This window comes from Sycon ciliatum, chromosome 1, assembly GCF_964019385.1.
Source record: "Sycon ciliatum chromosome 1, ocSycCili1.1, whole genome shotgun sequence".
Taxonomy (NCBI): domain Eukaryota; kingdom Metazoa; phylum Porifera; class Calcarea; order Leucosolenida; family Sycettidae; genus Sycon; species Sycon ciliatum.
The window spans coordinates 93542202-93552286 of record NC_088643.1 but is presented as its reverse complement, the minus strand read 5'-3'; the positions used below and the strand labels follow the sequence as shown (position 1 = coordinate 93552286).

Sequence of the window (10085 nt, the reverse complement as noted above, 5' to 3'; positions counted from 1 at the left end):
AACATCGGATTATTGTCAAACAGGCAGTTCTGCCCAATGTTATGAAAGCGATGACTAGCCCTTGGCGGATTATGCCGGCATAATATTTGGCATAATCTTGGGATTTCGTCAAAAAATTATGCTCCGGCATAATAATATACGGATTCCAACGTGTAAGGTCGGCATAATCTTTCGGTTTAGACAAAAAATATGCTTAGGGGCATAATACAGCTTTATTAAAAATTATGCTCCGGCATAATATACGGATTCCAACGTGTAAGGTCGGCATAATCTTTCCGTTTAGACAAATATTATGCTTAGGGCATAATGCAGCTTTGGCAAAAAATTATGCTCCGGCATAATATACGGATTCCAACGTGTAAGGTCGGCATAATCTTTCGGTTTAGACAAAAATTATGCTTAGGGCATAATGCAGCTTTGGCAAAAAATTATGCTCCGGCATAATATACGGATTTCAACGTGTAAGGTCGGCATAATCTTTCGGTTTAGACAAAAATTATGCTTAGGGCATAATACAGCTTTGTCAGAAAGCCCTGGGGCCGCGTGTGTGTGTATGCGTGGTTTCTCAATCCTCTATGTACAGCGTGAACACTGAATACATAGTGGAACCGAATCCCCTACAGCATGAATTAATTAAAAGTAACCTCAAAATAGGATTCCTAAATGTTTGCCATCTTCTCAATAAAAAGCATGACATTGAAGATTATATTCTTTCCCATAAAGTTGATATAATGATGCTGGCAGAGACTTTCTTAACAACCTCCGTTTCCGATGACATCCTACGCATACAGAATTACACCCTGGTCAGACGCGACAGGCCAACTCATGGCGGAGGCTTAGCAGCATATGTAAGAGATCATCTCCGAGCCCGAATTGTGAAGGCTGACACCCAGGTGGAAATGCTCATGTTAGAGGTCAGTGGGCAGCGTTCCAAGGTTCTCCTTGGTGGTGTGTACCGTCCTCCAGGCACTCCTGTGCAATTCTGGCAAGAATTGACGAATGCACTAGACACTGTCATCTCCACACTTCCCACATCACCTCTGGTCCTTGTTGGAGACTTCAATGTCGATGTAAGCTCCCGCGACAGCCCCCAGCTAAACAGCTTGCTGCACCTGTGTAATTCTTTCGACATCAAGAACCAAGTGGACAGTCCTACCAGAATTGGACCCCAAGGCAGCCAAACAACCCTGGATCTCGCTCTGGTCGGAGACGATCATGTGAACTCTTGTGTCGTAGTACCTTGTACAATCAGTGACCACTTCGCTCTGGCACTTGATTTGCGACTCACAACGTCCTGCACACCGACCGTGCGACGTGGCCGTAACATTGCAAGAATTGATATGGGTCAATTTGCACACCACCTTCTAAATAGCGATCTAGAGAACTTCTGCTTTGCGCGGACAGAAGATGAAATGTGGGATATGTGGCTGGAGAAACTTGTCGCGGCCTTGAACACTCATGCTCCTATCCGTCTACACCGCCCAAGAGCTCCTACCCGGAAATCCTTCCCCTGGAAGACGCCAGCTCTACATGACCTAGTCCAGCGACGTGACGCGGCCCATCGACGGTGGAAAGCATCACCTGCAGACCCGGCACTACGCAATGTCTTCACTTCTGCCCGAGACGAAGCCAAGCGTATGTCACGACATCTCCGAGCCATCTACTTTAGGGACCTTCTTGCTGCTAGTCAGGCCAACGCACGAAAAACCTGGCAGACCATCAACTACCTCAGCGGTCGTAACAAGTCCTCAGTTCCACCAGCCGTCAGTGTCTCACAGCTCAGTGACCAATTCAGCGGTGTTGTGTCAGACCCAACTAGACCACTACGTCTCTCAGCCACATTGGGTCCCACGAAGAAGGAATGCCTCGAAGAATTTGCTCCAGCAAGTGTGCAAGAGATCGCTAAGCTGCTCTCCAACATCGACGTGCGCAAAGCTGCAGGCAGCGACCAGGTTCCAGCTGCAATCCTCAAACACTGTTCTCCTGTCCTTGCACCGTCCCTCACCATACTAATCAATGCATCTCTGGCTTCTGGTGTTGTTCCTGCATCTCTGAAGATTGCGGATGTTCGTCCCCTCTTCAAGTCAGGCGACAAAGCTGTCGCTAAGAACTATAGACCAATATCGTTATTACCAATAGTTTCCAAAGTCCTAGAACGGGTAGTCCACACGAGACTCTGTAAGTTCCTCTCCGGAAATTCCTTGTTCCCCGCAAACCAGTTCGCATATCGCCCACTTCACTCCACAGAAGATGCCCTGACATTGGCTGTAGACAGATACTTGGAGGCAGCGGATCAGCAGCGCCATACAGGTCTTGTACTTGTCGATATGAGCAAGGCCTTCGATAAGGTCAAACACCAAATTTTGGTTACAGATCTATTTCAGCTTGGTATTACCTCAACGGCTCTCAGTTGGTTCATGAGCTACCTAACTGACCGCCGTCAGCGAGTCGTCCTGAGCAATGGCCAGTCGTCCGCCCTCTCTCCCTGTGAGTGTGGTGTTCCTCAGGGAAGTGTGCTGGGTCCTCTTTTGTTCTCCATCTACACAATGGAAATAGAACAGATCACAGCTCCAGCCCACTCACAGCTGTTTGCTGATGATATCCTGCTAGACGCCATCAGTCAATCCGTCGAATTCTTGAATTTAACCCTCTCCCGTTCAGTCTCCAACCTGGCCAACTTTCTGGAAGAAAGAGGCTTAATACTAAATCCCTCCAAAACCCACGTTCTAGCCCTTCATGCGTCTCGCAGGCAGCCCTTGTTACTTAACATAGAATGCAATGGAAATCCCCTAGCTCAGACCACAAATGCTCGATATCTAGGTCTACATCTCGACACCCAGCTTCGGTGGGAGACTCAAGTTGCAACTATTACACGGAAGACCTCCCAGAAACTGACGGCGCTGCGAGCCATTCGCTCCTGCTTAACTGAGCAACAAGCCCTGCTATTTTACAGATCGTTAATTATACTACCGGACATGTTGTATGGATCTAATGCCTTCTTCTCGGTTCTCTCTGCGCACCAACGGCATCAGCTTTCGGTCCTCGACAAGCGATGTATCCGCTGCGTTGCCAACCAGCCATTCCCCTCCCACACAGATCCCATCTACACCCGTCTAGGCCTCATCCCCATCATCCAAAACGCCCACTGTAAACTCCGCCTCCTCATGCTTCGTATCCACACCGCCAGAATTAGTAATCTCCTGTCCAAGCGCCTACGTCGCCAGACTGAAGGCGTCACTCGGATCAACGATCCAAATGCGTATGTTGTCCCTGCCACCAGGCGAGTCTCTGGTGACTGTCGGCCGCTCGTTTCTGCTGTTAAATTATGGAACGCCCTGCCCCAAGAGTTCAAGTCCCTCGCCTGCCATAGATCGTTCAAGAGACTTTTAAAGGTTTATTTTTATGGTTAGCCAGCATCTAGGCTTGGACTTGGAGTCGTGACTCAACTGTGACTCAACTGTGCTTTCTTCTTCTTTATTTTTCTTTTTTTCCCTTTCTCTTTTTTCTTTTTGAGTATTTGCAGTCTGTGTTTTCTGTGTTTTTCTCTCTTTCGTGGAGGCTTGCTTGTTGTATCCTTGGCTCTCGGCCGTTACTTTATCGCCATCATAATATAGGGCACCATTGCCCGTTTGGTCTGCGATACAAAATAAAATTTCAACAACAACAACAACCGAGCATCATTCAGCATAATTCAGCATATTTGTTGGCATGCCTTTGGGTCATTTCATAATAATAATAATAATAATTGTGGCATAATCAAAAGCATAATTTGACGATTGGCCGAGCATAGTCCGCCAATGGCTAGTATTAAGGACGTTTAGCAACGCGAAAGTTCGAAAGAAAATTCGAGTCTGGGAATGAGTACAGAAACAAAGGTCGAAACTTCGAAAACTTGGACGCGAAGTTGCAGTGATTTGCGAAAGTAACTTTCTCTTTTCTCAGTACGCATTTCACTACAGGGAGTAGTAATTTTACAGCCCCCTGCTTGAGACTGAGCTGCATATACGGTACGGTACTATAAAATTCAAATAGCTTCGAGAAAAAGTCGTTTCGCATTGTGCTAAACCTCACAAGTTTTCTTTTTCGAAATAGATTTTCGCGAAATATCGCCACCACCAAAAGTTCGAATTTTCGCATTGCTAAACCTCCCTACTGAAGACCAAAGGTGTGAATGCACCTCTCTCAACATTCACTCGAATCACTACACGCTGCAGATATGCTCTCCAAGTCTTTTTTCTGGCTTTCATTCCTAGACATCTGTGCAAGAAGCTGCCCCCTCCACAACACGGATGCTGATGGGCGAGTCACCCTAACATCAAAAAATGCATCCTGCTGTCGAGACCAGAAACCTCTTGCACAGATGTCCAACCTGGCTTCGTCTCTTCTATTGGCCGAGGCTCGGGAGAGCGACTCACCTGACCCTCCAGCGGCAGAAGGGGAGGCTCAATCCGGACATCCGGTAGAGCAGCGCCCATGGCGTCAACCGGAAGATCACGCAGCGTGTTGTGCCTCAGGGTGGGATAAAGCATAAGGACCACTTCATGCTCTAGACATCATCCGGCAATCACTCACGAAACTGTATCGACGTGACCGGTATGATGTCCGAGAGCCTCGCAGGCAGGTGATGCACCACCGAAGCAAACAAAATGAAAGGCGGCATCGCAACTGGCTTACAACAACAGAATATGCCAAATCAGCATTCTTCTCCATAATCTGGCAAACCAAGGCCTTCAGGAAGAGGGAGCATTCCTTGCCGAGCATGCCATAGGTTGTGAACACCAGAGGCGTGAAAGACCCACGGTCGATCTGGTTGATCCGCTCACTGTAGCTGCGGTGCTTCTACCTCTCATTCTTCTGGAGCTGGTTGGTGATTTGCTGGCGCGACAGCAGGTCCGACCTTGGGTGTGTAACCCGGATATCGAAAAAGGCATCCTGCTGCCGGGTCCAAAAACCACCAACCCTGATGTCCAGCCTGGCCTTCTCAGCGCGATTGGCTGTCTTGCCTGCTAGCTGCTCCCCAGCGAAAGGCAACAGTAGTGGCTCGATCTCCACATCCCGCGCAACATCCCTCAAGATGGCTGCCAGAACGTCCCGAACTTCGTTATGACGAGCCGTCGGGTAGCCTCCCGCAGGACAGGTCATGACGTGGTCCACTGTCATGGTCGCTCCGCAGACACATTTAGTCGGAAGGCCGTTGGGAAGCAAGCCATACCGAATGCATACTATACAGTTCATATTATTCCGCCCAAAGTCCAAGGCGGTCCCAGCTAATCTCCAATTGTCAATTGACAGCACTAACATACCGCCTTCAGCCACGATCAAATACCTCGGCCTCCTGTTCGACGAGCATCTTACGTACCCAGATCACATTTCATTCTGTATTATGGAATGCCCTCCTCAGCGTCATCCGTGCCATCCATCACGCTCGGCAGTTTGCCAGTTTCGCACGCAGGTAATCCCCATACCTGTACCCTGTAGCTGTAATGCTGAAGACAAGCGAAATCTTCTATTTTGTGGTTCTCTTTCCGTTGTACCCGATTTCCCTCTGATGTACCGCTGACTCTACGCTGAAGATCTAAGTATTCGAATTCTCATTTTCATTATAATTTTCATATTCGCCTTCATGTTATTGGGTTCTATGCCCGTTTGAATTTGCGAATCAAAATAAATACAACCAACCAACCAACATCACGCTCCTGGAACGCAAGATAGGCGCTAAACTTGCTGTGTTCAGGAAAATCAAACACAATCTAAAACCTGCTGCCAAACGAGTCTTCTACTGTTCCTTCATTCAGGCCCAACTACTTGAATACGGCTCTAATGCATTTGCGCACAGCCTCCAAGTCTCGCAAATGGACCGCATTACTCGTATATCTAACCGTGCTGTTCGGATTGTCTTTGGCTACCCGAAGTACTACGATGCTTCTCTTGTTCTAGCTAGGAACTATCTCGCTGCTATTTCCCTTAGATATCAATTTCGCCTGTTTGTACTGGTGTTTCGAGCCCTCAATAAGTTATGCAGTCCACTGCTCTCGACCTGCTTCCTCCCACGCACTGCCACTTCACAAACCTCAGCCCATACACGCTCTCAGTCCACTTTGTCACTTACCTAGGTAGTCTTCCTTTAGTTTCTCGTCGCTATGGTTTATACTCGCTTAGCTTTCTTGGTTCTGATCGTTGGAACGCGCTTCCTTTTTTTTTTTTTTTTTTTTTTTACTATTGACACAGCAGTACAGCCCTACTGGAATACAGGTGGAGAACAAAAAGAAACGAGGAAAAGGACAAAACATAGGGGATGTAGGGACGACGTGCTGATGTGCTGGGAGCAACTCAACCGACCAGAGGTCTCGGCGTCAGCGTTGCAACTAGGCATCGAAAAATGTGTGTTTGGGGGGGGGGGCTGCACAAGAACAACTGCAAACAAACAGAAGGTAGAGAATACCACAAAATAATAACTTGGTGCGACATAATGAGAAGAAAATAATGACGCCCAAAAGCGCTAAATACGAAATTAAGAAAAAGGAAAATAATATACCACATAGCGCTAAAGCTGCACCAAATAATAATTTAAATTATAACTAAACCGGGTGGAAAACCAAGAAATCATAACAAACAAGACAAACTAAATAATAAATTAATGATAAAAAATTAAATAATAAAAGGTAAATGAAGCCCAATATCATCAGCATAGCCGAACCAAGGAACATGACCCGTGCCACAGTCAAGAGTTCATCCGTAGAAGTCGGTAGCCATCAGCCAGTGTTGGTGCGTGAGGTACTTATGGACATCTTCTTTGAACGTGTGGAGCCGCTTCAAGCTGAGTGGAGCCCTTACAATTTCGCTCGGCAAGCTGTTCCATACTGACACTACAGAAAACGGGAAGGAGCGAGAGGCATAGGCAGGTGCTCTCCTGTCCAGGACTTGCTGCAGCTGCACATGGTGCTGCTGGCCAGGAGGGGGTTGACTCCGGGTGCGCCGAGCTTCTACATGGTTGGCTGGAGGGGGGATCATGGCGGTGAGCTGGGGTGGTCCTGGGATGCACTGGAGCTTGTACAGGTATACCAGCCCAGATACAATCCGGCGGTGGCACAGGCTTTGGAGAAGGACACCAGGGCCAATAATGGCCATTGCACGTTTCTGTACACGGTTGAGTCGGGCGAGGTGGCTGGATGCAGCTCCCATCCACACAAGGGGAGCATACTCGAGGATGGGTCGCACAAATCCCTTGTACGCACAAAGCCGGCCATGGTAATCTAACACCCGGCAAGCCCGACGGAGAACACCCAGTCTCTGGCAGCCACGTGTCGCAATTGAGTGCAAGTGATCCCGGAATGACAGCTTGGCGTCAAATGTCACTCCAAAAAGCTTGATGGTGTTGGCTTCCGGAACCGCGATACCTCCAAACTTGATGTCAGGGACAGCAGGGTGTGTGGCTTTCGTAGTCATCAGCAGCTGTTGCGATTTAGAGGGCTCGAATCTGATGCGCCAGCGTTCTCCCCACTCTTCAAGACGCTTGAGGCTGGATTGCAAGGCAGCAGTCATGTCATTCATATTGTCCTGCGTGCGGATGAGGCTGTAGAGGGTTGTGTCGTCTGCAAAGGAACTTAGTCGCGTCTCGGGAGACAGGCACTGATCCAGGTCAGACACATACAAGAGGAAAAGTGTCGGGCCAAGGATACTGCCTTGGGGCACACCTGCTGTTATGGGCGCCGGAGAGGATGAGTCGCCGTGGACCAGGACTGATAGTTTGCGGTTCAGGAGGTAATCCTGCAGCCAGTGCAGCAGGCAGCCACCAATGCCAACGTTCTTGGCTTTGAAAATCAGTCCAGAATGTGATACCCGATCAAATGCTCCTGCTATGTCCACCGCCACCATGTGAGCGTACCCTCCATCGCTAACAGTCTTGACCCACTCAGTGTGCAAAGCAGTGAGGATGTCGCACGTGCCTCTTCCTTGCCGAAAGCCATATTGACTGTCGGGCAGAATATTGAAACGCTCCAGATAATTCACGAGCTGCTTGTTTACTATACTCTCCATTACTTTTGACAGGATGGATAGTAGTGAGACAAGCCGGTAATTCTTGGGATCCGAGCGGGGGCTCTTCTTGAAGACTGGAACCACATGGGCCAGCTTCCATTTGGTAGGTGAACACCGTGGCGAAAGCAGAGTGAGAACAGTTTGGTGACTGGTTCTGCAAGCTCACTGGAGCACTGAGCTAGGACTCTTGCTGGAATATTGTCAGGTCCTGTTGCCTTCGATGTATTCAGCTTGGCTAGACGGCGGCTGATATTCGCACAATCCCCTTGCTCAGAAACTTCCGTTCATCTATTCAACAATTCATAAGGTACCCTGTAAAAAGGCCCTAGGCCTGTGGGACTGCCCTTTTCAAAATTTAATAATAATTGGGTATGCTCTGCTCCCAATAAAGACAAGTACATGTACTCCGGTAGAGAAAAAAAAGTCGTAGGAGTAGGAAGCAAGTTTTTAACTCCTGCCTTTCCATCTATGGAATAGCCTTTCGGCCACTTTTGTAAGTATAGGTGGACCTGGAACTAGTCCCAGCCCTAATATGGTGGAGAACTCAAATATGGACCTGGCCTTGCTGCTGGATGGGGAGATTCGTGACTTGGCCAAAAAGTCAGGACTTGCAGGTGTGGACTCGTTGGCCCGACCGGACCTTGTACTTCAACTTCGCGCCATGGACATCGGCAAATCAGGTATGCCAGCGCTAGTGAGCTCTATCAGTGCACTGTCCTCGACTATCACTGCATTAACTGTGGAAATGGTATCCCTCAGGGAGGACAGGGATAGGGAAGTTAGAGAAATGAAAGCAACCATTGATGGCCTCGTGGCGAAGATGATACACCTTGAGGAAGGCGGGAGTCCAAACCTGATTGCACAATCTACAACCCCGAGTACAACGTACAGTAGTGTAGCTAGTTCAGGTAGTACAGGGGCTGGGGTGAGGGAAACCGTCACTCGGACTCGTACTCCCCCCAACGCACACTCTACCAACCGTACCCGCACTTCCCAAACATCGACACATGTACACCAGACCTCATCACGCACTGAAACACCACCGGCTGCACCAACCAGATCAACATTGGCTACAACTAGTACAAGTGAAAATACGGGAAGCAGTTCGGATGGCTGGGCCGAAGTTGTACGGCGTCGGGTCACGTCCCGGTACGTGAAGCCTGTGGCCCCAGCTAACCCCAACATCCTTACAGGCGTAGAAAAAGTCGCGAAATCTGTGTTCTACGTGGGCAATGTCCACATGGAGTGTAGCGCTAACGCAATTACTGACTGGTGCAAGGACCGTGAGGTTGAGGTGCTCAATTGCAGCATTAGCGAATCCCGGACCTTTGGCACAGCATATGCACGACTGACTGTCCTAGCGACGGATGAAGGCAAAATACTCAGTGCAGGATTTTGGCCGGCAACAATTAGCCACACCGTCCGTAAGTGGCGCTTTGCCGACGGTACCAATGTGACGGAACGTGGTGGTGATAGTTCCTCGTCATAATCATGTTGTCTATGTCTTCCCTCAACTTGCATGCTACCCCATTCTACCCCAGATCAGAATCCGACCTAACGCTGATAACCATGAATTGTCGGTCTCTCGTCAATAAATTAGCTGAACTTTCGATTGTTCTGGAGAGCACTAAGCCAAGTATTGTTTGCCTCACGGAGACCTGGCTGTGCCCATCTGTTTCCGTGCATGTACCGGGCTATTCCTGTTTCAGAAGAGACAGACCAGCACACGAGAACAGAAATGCACACTCTTTCACTAGAGGATATGGTGGTGTCGCGGTGCTTGTCCGGACTGATGCTTTTCAACATATTCTCCACAGGCCCGACCTGCAGCGTCAGGGCTGTGAATCTACCTGGGTGGAAGTTAAGTCTCCATGCACCCCTAACCCTATTCTTGTATGTTGCATGTATCGACCCCCTTCCCAAACGGCGGTACAATTGTCCTTCTTCTCGGATATGCTGGTCGATGCTATACAGTCCTCTTGCTATGACGAGTGTGACTTCTTCCTGACGGGGGATTTTAATGCCAAACATAATGATTGGTGCTCTTC

At 48.8% G+C, this 10085-nt stretch overlaps 1 protein-coding gene across 1 annotated transcript; it reads left to right on the top strand.

Moving 5' to 3' along the window:
* The first annotated feature begins 731 nt into the window (after positions 1-731).
* On the top strand, positions 732-9526 carry LOC135808868 (uncharacterized). The gene is made up of 2 exons (XM_065322113.1): positions 732-2083; positions 9289-9526. Exons 1-2 carry the CDS (start codon positions 732-734, stop codon positions 9524-9526), a joined length of 1590 nt encoding a protein of 529 aa, XP_065178185.1.
* Positions 9527-10085: the final 559 nt, after the last annotated feature.

What these genes read in the sequence shown, in the direction of transcription:
- LOC135808868 (XM_065322113.1), top strand. Translation starts at nt 732, where the DNA reads ATGATGCTGGCAGAGACTTTCTTAACAACCTCCGTTTCCGATGACATC. An exon ending in GATGTTCGTCCCCTCTTCAA is followed by an intron (nt 2,084 to 9,288) that starts GTCAGGCGACAA and finishes CATGGAGTGTAG; the next exon opens with CGCTAACGCAATTACTGACT.